The sequence below is a fragment of the Channa argus genome, chromosome 23, assembly GCF_033026475.1.
Source record: "Channa argus isolate prfri chromosome 23, Channa argus male v1.0, whole genome shotgun sequence".
Classification (NCBI taxonomy): domain Eukaryota; kingdom Metazoa; phylum Chordata; class Actinopteri; order Anabantiformes; family Channidae; genus Channa; species Channa argus.
The window spans coordinates 10,914,046-10,936,019 of NC_090219.1; the positions used below are offsets into that span (position 1 = coordinate 10,914,046).

Here is a 21,974-nt window from a genome sequence, read left to right on the forward strand (position 1 = left end):
GCTGCTACACAATGGTAAACATCACCCTGTTCCAGTTATTTTCCCAGATGTGTTGCTGCCATAAAACTTTATATATTTTCCATGAAATGTTAACATTTCTCAGTTTCAACATCTTACATGATGTTTATGTTGTATTGTGAATAAAATATGGGTTGATGAGATTTGGAAATGATTGCACTCTTTTGATTTACATTTTACACATTGTCCCAACTTTTGTGGAATTGGGGTTGTAGATGCCAAAGCTAACTCAGACTGGAGAGTTTCTGTGAATACTGCACAGTGACTTGAATGATTAAATGATCAATAAATGAGAAAAGCTTTATGTAAAGTAATGGCTGCTTACATAGTGATTTACATTGTCGATTCTCATTCACCCATTCACTTACTCACTTATGGCAGTGGCTGCCATGCAAGGTGCTCACTTGACCCACTGGGAGCAACTGGGGGTTCATTGCCTTGCCAAACGACATTTGGACACGTGGTGAGGAGGGACCGGGAATCGGGTTTGCACTTGTCTGTGTGAAACTGGAAATGGTTGCGTTCGCTCTTCATAAATCCATTTAACAAATAACCTTATTTTACAAACACTTTTTTATTTTTTACACTCAGTGAGTTTGTGGATTCTTTTTTTAAAGCAGTGATGTGAGGCTTGTTTTCTATGTAACAGCACGTATTTGTTAATGGCAATAAAGAAAAATAGGCTTCACCAGTTTCCCCCCTGTGTTGCACGTGGACGCAGCCTGGGGGCTTCACGTGGGGCCAGCACTCAGATGAGTTCCACTACGAAACCTTTTGCAGTGATGGAGCTCTGCGTCGGTTCCCCATCTATTAACGTTAAATACGCCTTGAAAAAGCAGCTGACGGCTTTAGCAGTGGTGTATGAGGAGGTAACAGTGACCCAGCTGAGTGTGCAGGAGGTCGAGACTCTCCGGAGTGAAAGGACCCTGCAGCTGATGGCAGACAGAGTGCAGAGACTTCAAAGGTAATTGGAAAAAAAAAAAGAATGAATCTGTGGTTAATGAGATTACCAAGCTGAGGAAATGACTATTTAAAGACATTTTGATATAATGTTAGTGAAGTGTGAAGGGGGAAGCTCAGATGAGGAACTTCTAGGAAAAAAAAACAGATATTATGTAAATGCTCCTTTAATCTGGGACCGTTTCTCGCTGCCAATGAAGCCACTGACTCTGCTTTGTGGGAAACTCTGCCTGTCATCTGCCAGCTGGCACAGAACAGCCCAGCACAGCTTGGCATGGTGCAGAGAGTCACCTCCAAGTCAGCCCACCTGAGCTCATGACAGAACAGCGGGAAAGAAAATTTTAAAAAAAGTTCTGATCCAGGTGTTGCTAAATGGCTATAAGCGCAGTGGATTAGCACTGATGCAGAGAAGCAGCAATGCTCGGAGCTGCTGGTTTTCACTAGGAGAAAGAAAGGAGCCGAACAAGAACAGAGCAGCGCACTGCTGTATCGGGATGTTTGAGACGGAAGCCTGCTGAAAATCTAGACAAGCAGCTTGAATATAGAGGACTTCGGTTTGGCTTTCCGGACAGAGATACAGGAAAATATGTCAGAGTTTGCCAATTAATGAGCACTGCATTATTTCTGACATCCAGAAACATTTCAGGTAACTTGTCAGGATCAATTGGGATCAATTTACATAAAATCCACTTTTCCTAAAGGATGAAGTGAACTGCTGCTGGATAATTTACCGTTAGATGAGGGATCAGAGGGGGAACAATGCTTTTCTGTGGTCCCTCAGCCACTGTCTGCATGTCTACTGATTGTCTTAGTCCTCAATATGTAGGATGTGATAAAAACAAGAGAAGAAAAAAAATTTGAGAAAATTAAAATGGAAAGACAAATTCTTGAGGCCACTCTGTTCTGATTGGCCGACTTACAAGCGGCACGTGTCTCCCAGATCTCTTGTGTAACGTCGTTCATGGCGGGGAAGGGACTTCCCAGGAGACGGCTAACAGGCTCACTCCACCTGTCAGAAGCTCCGCCTTCATGTGGGTCAACACACACCTTAACCCATCATTGAGCTCAACCCAGGGGAGGAGGACGTCAGTGTTTACATCCATCTGTCTCTGAAGTGCTCAGCACGCCACAGGTAAATCTGCAGCTGTTGTCATGGAGACGGGACTTCACTGGGCGGCAGCAGGGATTCTGTATTATGTTGCATCAGCGCAGATCCCTGTGGGCCTCAGGTTAAACACATCAAAAACATCTGGTAACATCTCAGCATCTGGCTCTTCAGGGGACACAGGAAGTTACATCAGGGATGTAATTCGTTCAAACATCACATCATCTTCTACCTCCTTTCACCTCTTTCAACATTCACTTCCTTTTACTGGCTGCTTCCCTCCTTCCTCCTCCTCTACCTTCCCAGGCTAACCGCTCACAGTTCCTGATGTCCCCATGTGACCAACCTGTGCTGTGGCAGCTGTTGCAGTTTCACAGCTCGATGCATCAGCACACAAATGGGCTCCGATAAGAAGTGAGGTCACGGGCAGCAACCCTCGCTCTCATATTCATTTTATTCAGTTTGATTGACCCAATAACGCAGTGATTGCTGAGCTGAGGTGATTCATTTCTGATGACTGATCGGAGCCTGGCCGAAATCTGTGATGCGGAAGAACTTCGTTGACGGCCGTTGGCTTCATGTTTGTTGCTCCAGAAACATATCTCACCCAAATCGTACATTTTTCATCTTTTGTTTGATCTCCAGAGGACTGCAATTAAACCATGGATGCTGCACTTAACGCACCCAAGATAGAAAGTTCTAACCCAGGAATTCTCAACCTATTTGCACCAAAACAGAACCACATTTCTACCTATCATACAGTACCTCCAGTGGGATTAACAGAAGGTGTGAGACTGCACTCAGACAGAAGCTCAGCAGTGCTGCAGAATACTGGGAGGAACCAAGCTGCCTTTAAACAATTAAACAGCTGTGATGGGTAAAGCTAATTATTAATGTAGCACAAAAGGGCTTTTCACACCAGAAGGTGAAATATTTTATTGAAGCTGCACTAATAAACCATCTTGTGTTAAAATAATGGCAACCAGACATTGAGTGTTTTCCCATTACATGTTGATTAAATATCAACTCGAATCAATGCATCTTCTCTGATTAGGGTGTCGCATGAAAGCTGCGGACTGGGGTTCCACTACAGCGGCTTTCATACAGTCAGACCTCACTCCTGTTAATGTAAGACGCTTTCAGGTTGCTAATGAAGCAGTTTCCATGTGCAGCAGTGTGTGCAGAGACAACAGCAGCAGGAGCAGCAGCAGCAGCAGCAGCCGCAGAGATGAAAGCTCATTGATCCTACGTAGAAGCCCCAGCTGCTCTTTGCACAGCATCTTGTTATTAATCCGAGGCTTTTAAAGGCCTCGATCGCAGCTATTCTTCATGATTACTGCTGCCATTTACACACAAATTACAGCAGTGTCAGGAGTCCAGGTAAATATATAGATATTACAGCAGTAAGGCTATAAACCTCCAGTCTCCAGTGATGGATAGAACCAGGCAGAAGACAAAGTGTGTTTTATCATATTTGTAGATGTACTTTATTTTCAAGCATAACTTTTAAAAAAAAGGGATTTTTTTTTTCTGTCATCACAAACTAATCCAGCCGAGTTGTTAGAGGAAGCAGGAGCTGCAACATGATGCTCATTAGAGTTCAGACATATAATCGATACGGTGAAACATCCCAGAGCTCTTTATTACCGAAACAAATCTTTGTGCAACTGCTCAGCTTTGTGCATGTGCATTTCTTTACAGAGAGACACACTCCACTTATCTCCAACATGCGTGTTACCACTGAGAAATGTAAACATGTCTCCAACAGTTTCATTTATGTCGGAGCTCATGTTGGTGCAACAACATTTTAATCAGCGAGTGCCGGGTCTGATTAACTCATGGTGACCAACGTAGAAGAAAACAGCTTCTGCTTCTGTTGTAATTACATCAAGAGTCAATTAGACGACCTGCCTCATGTTCACTCATCACACACCAAGCAGAAGCTCGGCCAGTCTGCCATCCGCAGTGGCAGCTCATCCCACCAACCCTACAGCTTTTAGCACATCAGGAGGCATTTTGCCGGTTTTGATTTATCTCGGCTGATTTTCAAAGACTCGCATCTCATTTGAAGTTGTAGAAAACATCAAGGCTCCCTTACCTGACTCTCTGGAGATCTGTACAAAAGCCTCAACGCCACTCTCTCCATAGTTTCCCTCGGAGGCGAGCGTGGACACGTAGTTCCAGCCCATTGCTGTGACGATGTCCAGCATGGCCTGAGCCTGGTAGGAGTCCGGAGGAACCACACGGGAGAAGAAGTCATAGCGTGTGTTGTCGCTGAGCTCCGGAGCTGTGGAGGCGTAGCTGATCTGAGGAATCTGTGGAGATATGAGGAGAATTAGCTGTTAACTTCGAACCTCTGAAGCCACACAAGCACCTCAGTCACAATGGAGCATAGTGAACATGGTTAAAACAATGAATAAGACATCCTCATGGATGATACACTGTAAATCACACACCCCTACTGTTGGGATTTCACGAGTTCTAACTGTAAGATCCTGACCTTCCACAGCCTCCTTCACTTCAGTTTCTTATCAGAGTCAAGTTGTGTGAATTAGAGAGGCGGATCAGGTCATAGATCCTGCAGAAGACAGGCTGACAGGCCGGGCAGGGCTGGATAATGGTCCTTTAGAGAAGGATTGAAGGGCTGATTGATTTCACTTCAATCAGAAGCCGGGTTGTTGGGCTGAGCGCAGCCGGACGCCTCATCAGGATTCACAAAGGAGGAGGAGGAGGAGGAGGAGGAGGGAGGAAGACAGACAGCCGGGGGCCTGACAGCAATACAAATGTCACTCAGCCCAACTCGTTCGGCGACAGGCAGCAAATTAAAGGTCTGTACTGTAAATACGAAGCTGTCTGGGAGCTGACGCTATCAGAGCGCTGCAGGTTTAACACATCAGAGAGGAGCTCGAGTTTATTTTCACCAGAGCCGAACACAAACACGTCTGAAGGAGTTTTTACACTTTCAAAACTTCAAATGGTTCCTCAAAGGTTTGTCTGATGACCCCAACATGGGGTAAATATGGATGTTGGGGGGAAAATTTTGTCTCTAAAAGTAACTACGTTCACCTGAAGTACCTGATTATTTTTATGTACTAGAATACTACTATTACGCCTGAATCAGAAAATGCATCGATCGTATCGTTCACAGCTGGAGATAAGAATAACATATTGTGGGTGCAGCCAAAAAAAAAAAAAACTGAGCCTAAACATAGAACTTTTCTTTAAATCAACGCAGAATTTCACACACAATGGGGAAAAAATTGCTATTGCTATGAAAATACATTAAAATAGGCATTAATTTGTCTATTCTTTTGCTGACTTTACGGAGAATTTGGTTGAAATGTGCACAAAATGCTGGAAAAGTAAATTAAGAAAAAAGGGGCAGCATGGTTTCGGAGAGATTAGATAGAGGTTCCCAGTTTTGAATCGAGGCTGGCTGGCGGTGGCTTTTCTCTGTGGATTTGCATGTTCTCACTTAATTGGTGACTCTAAAGATGTGTTTCTAGCATATAGCAGCGCTTGACTCCATTCTGCTCTTCCATATGGCAGAAGTGATGGATAATACCTGGGTCTTTCTTTGGTGACACCAGCGAGCTGAAACAATACCAAAGGAAACACTGCACACTGTCCATTGGTCTCAAAAAATTTCTGGTTGGTGTCACGAGCAGGTGATACTACTGTGCTACTACAACCTGTCCTGGGATCAGCTGCTATCAGCTCCAACCTCCCTGTGAACCTTAACAGGAAAAGCGATTTATGGCTGGAACTTAAATTAAAAAGATGTTGAAGGAGGTTTCTGCTCTCTTGTGCTTCACCCGTGCGAACAACCTGGCAAGAAACATCCACAGTGTCCACAATCTCATTCTTTCAGTCATTGCTCAGAGGTTGGGACTATTTGGAGCCAGCAGGGAGGAAGGAGTAGAGTAAGAGTCGTGTCCACTATAGTGGCTGGGTTTAGCTTCATGACATAATCTCAGGCCATCGTACCCTTCGAGAAAACTGTGCACTGCTCCCTTTACATTTGGGCGGCCGACTGAAGGTAAAAGTCGAATTGTCACCAGCCAAGGCTAAAAAAAACAGCATCCCTGGTTTCTCGTCCCTCTCAAATGATCCGCAGATATGAAGTGTCTATGATTAGTGTGAAATGGGTTAAAACATGGAAAGAATGTGTGTATGGTGCCTCAAAGCTTTCATGACAGACCAAAAACAACAATCCGACTCAAGTTTGGCTTTTTCGACTGAGATTTGTGAACAAAACAGAGAGACATCATCAAATTACAAAAGTAATGATGATAATTACAATAACTGATGGGGTTTGGGAAAATGAGCGGCTTGCTGCAGTCACGCAGAGCTCTTAATGTTTTATTACATAAATTGCAGAGACTCTTGGAGAAAAATCTAAGTTGTGCCCCACTGGTGGCTTCTGAAGCAGTCCCTGCCATGACTGGAGGACTGCTATTTTAATTAGCCGCCTAATTGGAAACCCTGCTGATCAGCTCGCAGCACTCTCACATCTCCATCTTCACAGCGGTGCAATCACCAGAGGAAGAACATAAATACAAGGTAACACTAACACTATTTTATCAGAAAGAAAAAAAAACATTTTCCCTGCTGCCAACGGGGCCTTTTATTTTGAAAGGGGGGCATAAGAATTTCTTTCACTTGATCTCAAGTTACAAAACTCATGCTTCGTGTTGGTTATTGGAATTAGAACTTCCATTTGGCCGATATGATCGCAGTAAAAAGTGATCCGATCCATGCAGACCAGCAGAAAACAGATGCATTAACGCATTCTTGAAAATGCAAACATCTGTTTTTGATTTATCCGAGTTTTTCCTTCTGTGAAAGCTCTAAACAAACAAGATCCAAAGCAAATCACGGTTGAAGATAGACCATTTGTCCATAGACCACTGTCACTAAAAGAGCAGATCCTCAAAAGCTGAGTCTAAAACTGAATAATTCTTCTGTGGGGGGTTTGGTTTTTTTGCTTCCAAGTGACTCTCAGATTGGATTGGTTGATTATGCACCGTTGGGTTTATTTACTAAGTTGTTGTCACTGATAAAAGACGCGTTAAAGCTGAAGTTCTTTTTGGTTTTACAGTCACTGATCAGAGAAAGTCTCAGAAGGACAAACAAGAACGATCTGGACCCGGACCGTGTCCCACCATGAAGCCACATCAGTGCTTAGCAGCGTGCAGGTAGATGATGTCCTGACAGGGATCACAACCTTTACATCAGCCCAACAAGCTGGATCAGATGCGATGAGGACAGATTTACGTTCGTGTGGACGTCTTTATATCAGAGCACACGCTTGCCGTTTTCTGCCACCTCAGGGTGTTTTCTGGGACAGAGATTGATGTTCGTCATCCCGTGTCAGCTTCAAGCTTTCTGCCCGACTGAACGATGAAAGACAACATCCACCCGAGGTGACAGCACGCGTCCATCATCATCCATCACTCTGCGCTGTGATTTTCTTATTTAAAGTAAAACTCTATTTACTGTCATCTTTGTCTTTCCTGGACAATGAACAGCTTTGCCCTGGAGGTAAAAAACCTGCGTAACTGCTGCTGTCGCTGCTGTTTTGCTTAATGTTTCTCTGGCAGTGATCAAATTGAATTCAGGGTGTAATCAGAATGACTCACTGGCCTGCTTTTAAAAAGATGCAGGAATGCTATTTCCCCTTTGATTAAAAGTTTACTTGTGTAAACACTACAGGTACTTGAGATGTGTCCCGTCATAACGTGCACCATGCAAAACTGACCATTCCACATCAACAGTCAGGCTGTGATGAAGCATTTTAGAAAATCTGTCCCCAAGTGGTCAGAGATTCTCAGACGGTGCCTCTGGGAAGCCATTTTATTATCCTGTTAATGTGGAAAATGCTGATACTTCAAAGCACTAGAGGACTTTGTTAGGGGTCACCAGAAATGTAATTGGAACCAGTGGACATATACTAACATCGTGACCACCTGTGCATCTAATCCAATCCAAAACAGCAGCTCTGCCATGAATTTGTCCACCTGCAGCCAAACTATTAAGAAACAAAGGAGGCAGCTACACTACATAGTATCTGCACTGACATACAAAGTCCAACCTTCTGTTGTTAGTGATTCCATAACATCGGCTTTCTATGTGGAACTAGTCTCTTTAACAGAGTTTGGGAAACCTGTGTTTTAATGTATTTTTTCATGTAAAATGTAAATCACAGTGTTTGGAAACACGTTAAATTGAAGTCTTTTTTCCACCTTTTTGCAGCTTGTCCAGGTGTGTTTTTAAAGGCAGCGTCTTTTGTCTTTGTTCTAGCAGCCATTCATTAGATCATTTAATGTTTCAACAGCCCTAATGATGTTAGTTTTTTTTCAGATCCATCACTGGAAACGCTCCTGAACTGGTCGACACAACAGCTGAGGCCCAAAAGGTGGAAGGAAAAATAGAGTCACCGATTGTTTCATTGAAGTTGGACCCACAGAGATTTGACGTCTGTTCTCTCATGACAAGTTTCATATGAGAGGACTAACAACACAGCCTGGGTCTCAAGTCTCTCTGCTGCTGTTCAGTCTTGAATTCTCAGAGGAGAAACGAGGTGAGATGAAGTTCACTGTGTGATTAGAAAGAAATGATTGTCTCTCAGCATCAAAGGACAGAAACAAACAGTTTATTTTCTTCCTGAGGATCCTGCAGCGAGCTGAGGGAATTAGTTCTGATGACACAAACCTCGTGAATGTCTGCAGTCAGATCGTACCGATGCTCGAGAAATCAGTTCTCGATAAAAATGCATTACGTGTTTTCACAGCTGAAACGTTGTGTACGTGTGACCTGCTTAGTTTTGGTTTCACGCTGTGATTTTGCAGGTGCACTAAAGGGTTTTGCATGACTTGCTGTACCTACGTCCTCTTACGTTTTCTTATCACCCTGACGCTCTGCTGCCGTACTAACTTCACTTTTAAGTGGCTCTTCTGTCCTCTCATACACCTCCTCTATCATCTCAGAAAAAAAAGCATTATACGTTTCAACTTTTCACATTTAACTATTTATTTCTCACATCAAACTGAAAAGAAACAGCTTGTCTCCTCCTCCCCCCAGGTGTTTTTTTAAATTCTCTTTTGGTTCTGTTTCTTACTCTAATATTTAAAGCCTGCCGTCCTGTAACGTTTATCGTGTTCACCATTAGCGTCACTTCTTAGAAAAGCTTCCTCTTTAGGTCGGACATTTTTGTGTTGCAGTAACTGTTACACATAATAATAAACATGTCAAAAGTAATAAGACATTATTTAACATTTGAATTAACTAAAATTGTAATAATCGTAGCAATAATAAAAATGTATGAATTTGTGAAATTTGTTTGTCCTATTTTGTTTTGTTTTTGTTTTGTTTTTTTGTTAAAAAACAAAAAAGCAAAAAAACAAATTTTAAAGGCCGACTTCACCAACTGTCTTCTTGCTTCCTATGTCTTCAGTTTAGGGTGTAAATGTACAGTAATGCTTTTAAACTTCCCTCTGACTTCCCTATATTAAAATATTTCTCTGCTACCAGCTGAAAAACTCCTCCAGATGACATCATCCGGAGGACTTTTTCGACATTAGGAGTTCTGATGATGTCATCTGGAGGACCTCTGGAAAAGAAGCTTGACCAGGATTAGAAACTCCATAGTGTTACAAGATAACATAATCTGAACTGAAGGTTCCTCCAAGTGATGTCATCTGGAGTCATTTTTCAGCCAAAAGATATTGGAATATAGGGAAGTCAGAGTGAAGTTCAATGGGATTCACTGTCATGTTCTACTCAAACTAGAACCAAAAGAAGCAAGTTCAAAATAAGTGAAGGCGTCTTTTAACTGACGGTGTCCATGATGAGGGGAAAAATGCAGATTGAAAAAAAAAATATATAATCATACAACACCAAGAAAAACAACAAATACACTAAAAACTAATGGGAGCTACTGCAACAGGTGGTCTAATTAGTAACGGGGTGTGTTCAGGTATTAAAATGCAAATGGGTATTTTACGCATGGGTCAGAAACCTGTGAGTGTCTGAATGTTTGTTGACTGACTGATGAAACCTTTGCATTGCTCCTAAGACAGACTTTGTCTTTGTGTGCACACAGTTTTGGTTCTGTGCATCTGGCCCCCAGAGTTCTAGAGCTCTCTGCATAATTTAGACGCCACAAAATGATGCACACTTGAAAAGCCTGCCGTCTTTCTCAAATTGTAAAGCTTGGACAAAGCTGCATTACAAGGATGTAAAGTCTTATATTTCGTTCTTTGGGTAAAATGTTTTTTTTTTTTTTTCTTTGATTCTCAGAGACTGAAATAAATATATAAAACAACATGTACCAGTACTGTCTTCTCCCATAATTAGCTCAGACCCGTCCTTGCTCGGCTGCACCTCAATGCCACATTAATTATCTGAGAAACATAAACCATCCCACAGCCTGAGATCAATGGACTGCACTGTCCTCCTGCTGACTGTCTGAGCTGCGTCCAGGCCAGTTTCAGACCTCTCTGAGCCTGAGGACACTGTGTGATGTGCCCATCCTGCTGGCTCTGCAACACCACCAGCTGGTCCCGACGTGGGCGACTGGCTTTCTGGCCTCGAAAACACAGCCGGCACCAGTCCCCATTGTGTGTCAGTGGTCAGCGGAGCCATGGCAAGATACAAACAAATGAGGCGGCAAATGTCTCGACCAGCCTGAGTGGACAAAGACACTTTCCTCTCACGTCTCCACTCAACGTTTGGATTCTGCCCTCATCCTGCTGGAGACAGAGAGTGTTTATCTCATCTCTGCCCTGAGGGGATTATGTAAAGTGCTCGACTTTAAGAATGGTCCTTCAGTTCAGAAACATCAGCTCAGTGCAGTTTGCTGAGGTGCTGCTGGATTATGGACTCGCAGCCAGATATGGAGGCACATACGTGGGTGTTTCTCGTGCTCAGACACTGTGGAGTGGAGAGGGGTTTGAACAGGCAGAGTGCACTTGATGTGTGAACGGCTGTTTGGCAGATTGTTGTCTGTGTTGGCGCATAGAGGACACATTTAATTCTCTGAAAATATTCACAGTGCAGCTCAATTGAACACACCGGAGAAAACCCGCCACAAACGAGGAGCATCATCGCAGTGTAATGATCAAAAGCATCCACCAAGGCCTACAATCCACATGATGGACAAGAACCTTAACCTACTCTACTACTGCACTGTTTGTGTAAATCAGGTTTATACATGAGACTAAAGAACAAAGAGTTTTTCAGTTCTGCTTGATTTTCAGTGAATAGTGAACCAGCACCTTTATTTTGAGGAGGGGCAGCAAAAGTGTTTTTTGACACTCAAGTTAAATCAGACCTGAGCACATGTCTCCTCTGGTCAGATATAAAGTCTCATTGCACTTCGTTCCTGGTTTTCACAGCAACATGCAAATCAAGAGTCTGTTCCATTCCAGACCAGAACGAGGTGGAAATGGACCTGAAGTTCGTTTGCAAGTACAAAAACAACTTTTGCTTTTTAGCAGTTTGGCTACAACAGAGGAACTTGCTGTAAAAATGGCAGCAGCTGTTACTGATACACAAAATGTCGGCACACTTATGGTCACACAGTGGCACCAGGGAGGCGTTTTCCACAAACTTTAAGTTAATGTGTATCATTCTCATTGGAAAAAGCTCAGTTTAAAGATATAAAATGACCACAGAGTGATGAACAACAAGGATGAATGATCTAAAGCTATGCAGCCCAAACGTATACAGCCACAGTCATAAAGTCTTCGGAGGCCTGTATCAGAGGGTCTACACAGAGGCCTGATCTGGAGCCCATCTGGGATCACATGAAGAGAGAAGACCAGGAATCTAAATCTTAAAGCAATGAATGTCTGATTTTTTTTTCTGAGAGTTGCAGTCTCTGCAGGTTTGACTCTATATCAGGAGACAGAAACTAGCAGCACTCTGCTTTATTGCTTAGCCTGCAAACTAACAGTCAATCCACGGAAACTAGGCCAGGATGGCGTCCTCCAGGATTTCACGGGAGACGCCCCGACACTGTTGGTTACGTCATTTTTGCATTTTCTAGTGTGAAAGCAATTCCCCATTTCCCAGCGGGTCAGAGAATGTGCCTAACATCTGAATAATAAATGGTTGTTTCTTTAGTTGTGGCAGAAAGAGAATCTAATTGATCAGCCAGAACCAGCAGGACCCCTGGACACTGTCCATAATTGAGGACATTCTTCATACAAGTGGGACTTTTACTCAACAGTAAATTAATTTAATGGGTGATGTGGAGATTTTCTCTTGCTGGTGGAGTTTACAGGAACTAACCAACAGAGACCTTCTCAGTCAGCAGCCTTTTCTGCATTGTAAGTATATTTTTACACTGTTCTTTGGACTCACTTAACACTCACAGGCCTCAGACGCTCACTGACCCACTTCTGCTACTGTATGAAGCCATTAACGTGATCGCACTCTGGTTCAGTTTTTGGACGTATCACTTCTCCTGATCCATCTCAGTTTTACTTTGTGTGTGTCTGCTTTTTGGCAGTGGCTCAAAAAGCCCAAAAGCTATTCTGCTTCAAAATTTTTCGAATGAGTTGAGATTTGAAAATCCTTTCTGACAAATTACCTTTATTAAACTAGAAATGAGATTGATCCCCTTTTTATATATTGACTTGTGTTGCCAGTGTGAGTGATGAAGAGATGAAACATATTGGGTACAGTCCAAATTCAAAGCGATGAAACAAACATCGAAGCCCTGCAGAGAACAATTAGCTTCACTCAGTTTGTGAGGACAAGATGCTCAACATCTAAGAGACAGAAGGTTCAAAGACCAGGACCTGAACCCTGAGGGGATGAAGGCGCAAGTGACTCGTTTTATAGTTTCTTTGTCAAAGTAATGCAATAATCTTCAGCAGGTCTAATTGGACACGTTACAGATTAGCATATGAAAGGATCAGCTCTGAAGGCCGACGTGAAAACATCAGGAAAACGATTTAACAACCGATTGCAGCAGCTGTTTTGCATCTTTGACACAGCTGGTTTGTGATGGTACGGCAGCCTAAATGAGATGTTGTTGGTTTTCTGTCGGTTCACCTTGACATGAGCCGGGAATGTTTACAACATTCATCTTCATCACCTCCGGTGCCTCCATCCCCTCAACAATTTTAATTTATGAGCGTGTGAGGCAGCTGCCTGCTCATCTCCTCTTTCTCAAGTCGCCTCGTTTCTCTGCTGTAATGATTGTCTGGAGCTGCAGGACAACTTTTAACACGGTCTACACTTTTCCTCCTTTTGGGGAAAAGTTCGATATAAAGTCGACGACTTTGGTTTTTAAAGCATGTTGTCGGTTGCCAGTTGACGTGATTTAATCCTGGATGACTGAGAATCTTCACCAACAAAACAAAAACCAAAATAACACAGTCCCAAAGACATGTACCATGAGCAGAAACAGACACAAAAAGGTCCCAAAGACCGAAACAATTGCAAAACAACAACAACGAGTACAGGACACAATCCCCCCCCCCCCCCCCCCCCCAAAAATAAAAAAAATTAAAAATTAAAATAAAATCAGACACAAAATTGAGTGTCAGCCTCATAGTCATTTTGTTTCTGTAGACCAATCCGTGTTCAGGGCCCCATTTTCCCACCACGTGTCCACGTCTGTCCAGATAAACGGTAGAAATGAGCATTTAAGTTACAAAGCAATTCAGCGGGAAAGCGCGTTTGCACGTCTACGATTGGTGGACACAGCTCCTTCCTGGATGACGTCACGACAACTTTGAACAAGAACCAAATTATTTTCTACATCGTCTTGGTGGCTCCCACTTTGGTACCAGCCCCCACTACATAGACCCACTTGTCTCAGTGACATTAATTTAGTCCACTCAGTTTCTAAATTAGGGGTCAGTTAGAAAAAGCTTTTTCATCAAAGCGTAAGTAATTAGAATTTTAGATTCCAACGTGTTTAGCTTGACCTCTTGAGCATCGAAGTCCTCTGAGAACTCTGCTCAAGACAGTTAAGTACTGACCATTCTCTAAATAACAATGGGCTCCAACCACAGGCAGAGTGAACTGTTGGGGCAGAGCAGAGCCTTATTGTGTGTTGGGGAGCACTGAATTTCAGCAGGCCTGGAGCGTTTTGCAGACCAGAGAAGTAGAAAAGAGGCAGATATTGAAAAAAGGAACATTAAGTGTCTCACACTGTAGCCCCTCAACATCGTTGTGTTGGCTAATGTCATATTTCAACCATAGCAAAACCAAATAGCACGGAGCTACGTGTCTGCACGAAACTTGGAAACTGTGACCACATGTTTGTGGGGTCATATCAAGATAAAACATAAGCTGTGTCTCAGTTCAGGGCCTCATATAAGGGACCATTCTTACACCAAGACAACAAGGCTGTTTCATTTCAATGTGGTCTGATTCTCTCCCCTGGCAAACACCTGGCAACAAAGACTCCAACTGGTGACTCCAACAGCTGGTGCCATAAAGGGGCAGTCGTGATCTACACCGTCTGCTGAGGCCACAGGCCTACAAAGAAAACCAGAATTAAGTCCAAGATAAACCAAGTCAAGTGTATCAAGCCCTGGGTTACGAAATACATTTAAAAAAAATTTTTAAAAAAAGGGGTCTTACGGTATTTCTGTAACCCATAGTCCTCCCGGAGGGTTATGATACAAGATTCTTCTATGGTTTTCAAAGGCTAGAGTTGGTACAAAGGCCCAGGTTCTTCTGAAGGAGCTTTGCTATAATATTTTTTAAACTATGTTTATTACTGAGTTGTAACTGTGCATTCAACTTGATGATGGGAAGCTGCAAATTTGTTTCTCAGCTCAGCTTTACAATGAGAAAACTGTTTTTGTCTGGACATGGGGTCTCTGGATTAATCCGTCTTTCCCTAATAATAAAATGTAAAACTAATTTATAAAATGAATCCCAACAAATTGGTGTCGAGAGAAGATAGAACAATTTCCGTGGCACTGTTTTACATTCTGAGGTGACCTGTGTGACCCCCTCCACCATTTGCTTTTGAACACGACTCACAGCTTCACACCTCCTATAGAACAAGCACCACAAAGCTGAAGTGGACCTTTTTACAGGATGCTGCCAAATGGCTGCAAGTGTTTTCAGTGACTCAGAAAAAATACTGCATCAAGGTTCAGTGTCAAATAAGCTTCTTTACAATACAAAAAAGATGCATTTTTACTGCTTATTTGACAGGAGAAAGTCTGTTTATTAAGTAGATTTGTTACAAATATCAAGTCAATGATGCAATTATCATTGAAAAAGCAATGACATGTGTGCAGTCAAGAGACATAAAGTGCTGAATGATGAGTTCATTTGTTCATCTGAAATTTACAATAATCTCACTTCTTTGTGTATTTGCCACCGAAATGTGGTGAAGTTGAAGTAATGATTAGCACAAACAAAGTATTTGTGCAATAAGACGAACTGTTGGTGCAGAGACCCCAGAGGCCCCTCAAGCCCCAAACCAATCTGCAAGCGATTTCCAGGGTCTGTAGTAATAAACCAGAAAGTTGTCCTGCATGTCCGTCTGCACGTCCAAACAGACGTCTTCCAACTGAGCTGCAGAGACATATGAGACAAAGTGCACCGTCTTCTTAAAGCGACAGAGCTTTGAGGTACGTTCGGGGAAACTACCTGCACCTTTCAGCTTTAGTGGAATAAAGATGATTTAGAACAGTTTTTAGTCCGAATGATCACGTATAAACACACAGACTTGATTTGAACATTTGTAGATGTTCATTATCCAAACAGCATCTGCTCAGAAATCAGCAAAAAAAAAAATAAGTGCCACAACCTCCTTGAGAAGTCACCCGGCGACTGCTGTCTGTACAGTGCTTCCAGAAAGTTTTCCCAGCGCTTAACTTAGGAATACTTACGGTGAATTCTTATGCCCATGGGATTTTTTTCATTTTTTATTATTAATACACATTCAAACAAACCTCTTTCATGTAGTTATTATGGAGTATTGTTTGTAGAACTTTGAGGAAAATAATGAACTGAATCCTTTTGAAATAAGGCTGTAACATAAGTTTAGCGCTGTGAATACTTTCTGGACGCACTGTACATCCATGGGTGTCATACACACCGAATTTGAACTTTTAATGGCAGCAGCCTGCAGCACAGCTCACGGAATCCAGCTTCTTAAAAACACAGTACAGCAGGAGTGAAGTCACACTGCACAGATAAACACCAAACTGCTGAACTGGGCAGAAACATTTTCCTTTCAATTTATTCTACTAATGTGACTCAAAATGTAAGGTGCATGGACAGAATGTGAATGTGAAGTGTTGGTACTTTCAGTCTCTGTGTGACAGCGACAGCCTTATGACAGGCAGCAGGTTTTCAGCTGATCTCCAGTCAGGCAGGAGGAGGATGGAGGAGACGGGGAGTCAGGGTTAGTGGACCAATCAGGAGCAGCGAGATGTCAGCTCTGAGAGAACTGAATAGGACGGGAGAGAACGGACCTGACCTGCGATCTTCTCGCTGAGACGTGTTTGACCAGTCGCAGTGAGAGATCATCACAGCACTTAAAAGCATAATAAATGGAAAAGTAATAATCTATTTGATGTCAAACACTGAAGAACGATTCGGTGAAATATTTCACTCCATTTCAAGCAAAACATTACAATTAGTAAAAAAAAATCTCTATAATCTGCCAACAGCCTAAATCATTTCTGAAAACTAAGTTTAGGGTTTGGACATAAAAAAATGTGAACCTGATGTCTGATTTGTCAAACTAACATCTAATTACTTAACCGTTTGTCTATTGACATGATGTGTTTCTGCAAAAAGTGACAGCGTTATTTTCTGCAACTGCCCGTTTGCTGCAGAAAAAAACGGAACTTAATTCATTTAGTGATCTGCTTCCAGACCTGCAAAGCAAAACTAATTGTGTTTATTAACCATTTGTGGGAAATCCAACAAAATTATACTAAATTGACTTGATTGAACTAATTGCTGGTGACTAAGCTAATGTCCTGCTCAAACAACAGCAGTAATACTGAACGTGACTTTGCACCAAAGAGTCTCCTCCAACATCTGTGACAGATGTGCGGGGTCCCGTCATGTGACATAAATGTGGACGTGAGTTCAGTTTCAACAACCTAATATAAGTGGTGTGAACTTTGGCGAAGTAAGTTGAAAAATTAATGAAGTCGTCCTTTAATTATTGTAAGTGAGAAGCTGGGGGCGAGACACATTCTGGCCTTTTTGATTCTTCTCCAGGCTGAATTTCTGTTACTTTACTGCACCTCTGGTCTCTTTCTCCAATGTGCATCCAAGAGCTTTTATTTGTCAACATGAGAATATTAATGATATTCATTATGCAACTAGTTGTTGTATGTCTTTTACTTGAGACTTACTCCGTTGTGTCCAGGTGTTACATGAACTTAACGCTCTGCAGATTAATGCAGATTCAGTGATCCAGTCTCCAGCTCCTGAAAGACAAGGCAGCAGGCTGGGGTCCACTTTTTGTCCAGCAGGTGGTTCGCTTCATGAGCAGCGACCATCTCCTGGTCTCTACAGACACCTGTCAATGAGCATCACGTCCTGCAGCACACAGGAAGGCCTCCCACAGCTTAACCTCAAACCGTCACGCCGCCACTCGCCTGCTGAGGAGACGTGAAGAGGCGATCGGAGGAGCCGGTTGATGCTAATCTGAGAGAACAGCAGCGACAAAATGCTATGACATCACCAGCCCGAGGCTCTGAGAGAAACAACACGACACGTTTTCATTTTGACCCGCCTCCCTGCGACCATCCACGGCCTGAAGCGGGAAACATCAGGGTGTGTGTGTGTGTGTGTGTGTGTGTGTGTGTGTGTGAGCGAACGGTGGTGCATTCACAGGCTGAGAAATCCAGACCAGATTTTGATTCGTCAAACTAAAACTGGACAAGGAAACTGTAAGGACGACCAGGGAAACAAAAGAAGTAGGTGACAAATTGTAAGTCTAATGTAGTGTAACCACACTGGATTTTGAAAAGACTCTGTTATAAAAATAAAAAAAAAACAGCATCTACTGAAAGTAAATGTTGCTCCAAACTAACTTGACCAGCATTACCAGCTCACTGTTGTCTGCTTCCACAGCCCGGCTAAGCTGCTGCTTAGATATAAGTCTGCACGGACTCTAATCACTTCATCCATGAGTTCAAATGGACGTTTGTGCCAGATGTAATCAATTTCTCCTCCAGGCGTTAATGACATAATGTGATGATGAAAATGAGACAGATGTGAGTGACAGCGACCTGTGACCTTAATCTCTGGCTACGAAAATCTAATCAGTTCATCATTGAGACTAAGTGACCAATTTAAAGGGAATTCCCCGAAGGTGTTTCTGCCACTTCGGGCTCAGATGAACAACCTAAAGACAGATTTCCTCTGTCCACAGCTGTAACTTATATCACGGCCATGGAAAGGCATTAAACCTTGAAAAGAGGAGATAAAAAAAAGTTTTTAAAAAAATAAATAAATAAAAATAAACCTGTGAATTCAGAAATTTACATTTAAAATGTAGTTGTCCTAAAGTTCAGCATTTAATAGATGCTGTACTTACAGGCCAAGTAGAGGGAACAACGGCAAACCTCCAAAGTACCTATTGATTTATATTTGTCGCTACTTCATAACAATAAGCAAACTTGTAACTACACATCAGAAGAGGGTAAGAGGCCTTTAAATGACCTGTTACCTGTCGTTATACAGTAGGTGCAACAACAGGTAAAAAAGGGGTTTTCGATATTTAATAATGTAATTAACAATTATATTTTTACTTACTATTCAATTTAAATCAGTTGAACTTTTTTTCAACAACTTATTGATAAATAATTAAATATCACATGATGGGTTTGGTTAATGCTGCCTCCACTTTTCTCAGAAATCCTACCTGGTGTGACATCATAGTTACAGGGTAAGTATTCGCACTTATCATTTAATTATTAGTATATTGATACTTTATTCATGCCAACAGGAAATTCACAAACCATAACTACAAAATACTGTGACTCATCTTGTCACAAAGTTTGCTTATTGTTATCAAGTAACAAACAAAATGTATTCATAGGTACTATGGAGGTACAGCATTGTTACTAACAAGTACACAGTAAGTTCAATGTAATCACAGGGTAAGTCAGGGGCTATTCCTCCTCCTCCTCCTCCGAGTTCCCGGCGCTTTGATGAAGTCATTTAAAAAAACCAGAAAACAACAACAACAGAACCACTATCAGGATTTCGATGTGTGAGAAAGGAGTAAAAAGAGTGGGGAGGACAGAAACAGGGTGATTAACCTGTCACTGAAGGACTCGTCCAGGTAATAGCCTCCTCCGCACAGGAAGAAAACCATTTAGCTGAAAGCCGGAGGCAAAGCAGGGTGAACCGTGATTTGTTTGGCTGCTCTGGAAAAAAGCTGTTAAAGGTCTTTGTCTCTGTTGTCGAATCGACTTTTCTTCCCCTGAAGCGTTTTAAATAAAAGAATCAGACACAGAAAGGTCTGTTTAACAAACCACCCCGGCTCCTGTCGGAAACCAGACAGCCTTTTTGGGGTGGTGGTGGTGGTGGGCTGCTTCGGTCGAGGTTTGGGACTTGAGTTTTGTGGAGCAGACAGATGAATCCTGAAGTCCTGTAGGGGACCAGTCATTTTTTGCCTCCGAAAGCTAAAATAAAACAAATCCTCTCCTTCCAAAAGCATCAAACTGGCTCCATAACCAACAAACCAGGCTCAGCGACCTCCTCCTGCCTCACGCCAGCGATTACACATCAACCTACATGTGCCCAAGGTTTTCCTCCCTACCCCAAAAGTTCATGCACGTATGGGTCTACTCCACAGGTCAAACCGTCACAGCATTACTTGTGTTAAATATAGATTCTGTTCACACTCCTTATCAGAACCGGGGGCCACAAGCATAGATTTGGACATTTATGTTTGGTAAACCTATCAAAACCAGAAAAAAAATGAATTAATGGACATGTTTGGAGCTCTGTCTCTGAGAACGAAGGCTGGACAATCAAACCCCATCCTTGATTTGGCCTACAAAATATGGAACTACACCAAACATATTTGGAAGCCGTTGCCTCTTCTACGCTTTTAACAAGGCGTCTTACTCTTGCAAATTGGAAACGTGACAGTCCAACCTCTTTTGGCCATATGTTCTCTTAAAACTGACGAGATCACATACACCTCACAGGGATCCATAGACAGATTTTTCATGATACAGGAAACTTTTTTTATGCTAATCAACAAACTGCACCAGTCATCGCTGAAGGCGGATCATCACACTCTGCCCGCAGCCCTTTGGCCCGCTTGAATGCTTGATAATTCATACTTTGTTAATTAATCCTTTGTGTAAATCTGAATTTAAAAAAACAAAGCTAAAATATTTAATGGACATACGGGTAATAAAGGAAAACTTTTATAGGACTGCATCAATTAACTGCATTAATCTTACTCTTCGAAGCCGATTCAAGTCCATTTATTGGTCCAAGAGTGTTTGATTAGAACCATTTAGATGTTAACCATGTTAAACAGAGAAATGTCCAGCTACCTTTTTGAGTTTAATGTACAGATAAATATTGAATTAGCTGTTTGATTAGCATCTGTAACACAGCATTTGGTTTAAGGCACAAAACAATATCAAGGTCAGCAGAAACTATTGTTAACTATAAGTCATGTCCATATATCATATAAAAAGTTGATAGCATTTAGCCAATCTCTGATCAAATCATCTGATCATAGTGGAGCCGGATCAGATGAGATAGATCACTAGTCTTCTTGTGGGTCTATTGTATTGGGCAAAGACAACATCAGACAAACAACATATCTTTTTTCACCCTGCCACGATTTATTCAACAGAAATGAAGTGAACTGAAAAAAACAGGGGCTACACCAAGTACCCTCGTGCTGCTTCCATAGGATTTCAGAGGGGACGTTGCAGCCAGGTTCTGCTAATTATCCACCTTTGATTAACTGAAGACGAGCAGCAGTGCGGGACTCTTTAAAAGCAGTTTCTGCTGTTCTCTGGTGGTCTCGGGGTTAACACAATGCCAAGAGGGAAAAGGTCTTAGAGTTGCTGCACATCAGTCTTGCAGGGGCTGATTATTCACAAGTGCAAAGAATTCAAGACAGTCAATCTTCCCAAGAGTGGACGTCTCAACACATTTGCCCCAAGGTCAGACCGTGATACTCAGGGGAATACAAAAAAACCCACCAAGAGCTCCATGTGAGACCCCACAGGCCTCACTGCGCAGGTTAAGTGTTAAAGTCCATGACAGCACAATTAGAAGTTTGTTTGGAAGCGTTGGCAGGAGAAAACCTCGTCTGCCTAAAAAGAACATGAAAAACACGACTGAGGTTTGCAAAACTGCATGTGAACAAACAAACAGACTTCTGGAACAATGTCCTATGGACAGATGAGACCAAAGTGGACTTGTTTGGCCTCAATGCCCAATGCCTTATCTGGCGAAGATCAAACGTAGCATTTCAGCAGAAATGTCTCGCACTCACTGACCAGCTTTGTTTTCAGGACCTGGGCACCTTGGAGTCACAAAGCTCGGTCCACATGATCCAAAGCACATCAGTAAATCTAAATCCGAATGGTGCAAAATAAAGAATCAAGCTTTTGGAATGGTCTAGTCTGGACCTTAACCCAATTTTTTCACATTTTTTGTTTCTAGTGTTACGTGTCGTCGGTCACCAGCGCAGAAGAAATAGGCGATAGGCTTCACGATGGATCAATGAGCAAACACTGTGTGGAGGTAGCGCTACTAAGACTCTTATTCATAATTAATAATGATACATTTAGACCTCAGTTTATCAAAAATGCCAATAATTCTCTGGTCCCACCTTCTCCGGCGATTCATTCTTCTTCCCTGTGTATGTAAACCCAGTATCTTAGTTCTGGACTAT

The 21,974-nt window shown here is 42.3% G+C and overlaps 1 protein-coding gene across 4 annotated transcripts in view; it reads right to left on the bottom strand.

Moving 5' to 3' along the window:
* Positions 1 to 21,974, bottom strand: part of grm8b (glutamate receptor, metabotropic 8b) — a 95,576-nt gene that overhangs the window by 59,300 nt on the left and 14,302 nt on the right. For all 4 annotated transcript variants that reach the window (XM_067493311.1, XM_067493309.1, XM_067493310.1 and 1 more), the window contains one exon: positions 4,182 to 4,398. In XM_067493311.1, coding sequence (XP_067349412.1) covers positions 4,182 to 4,398 — 217 coding nt within the window. The remainder of the gene's footprint in view (positions 1 to 4,181; positions 4,399 to 21,974) is intronic.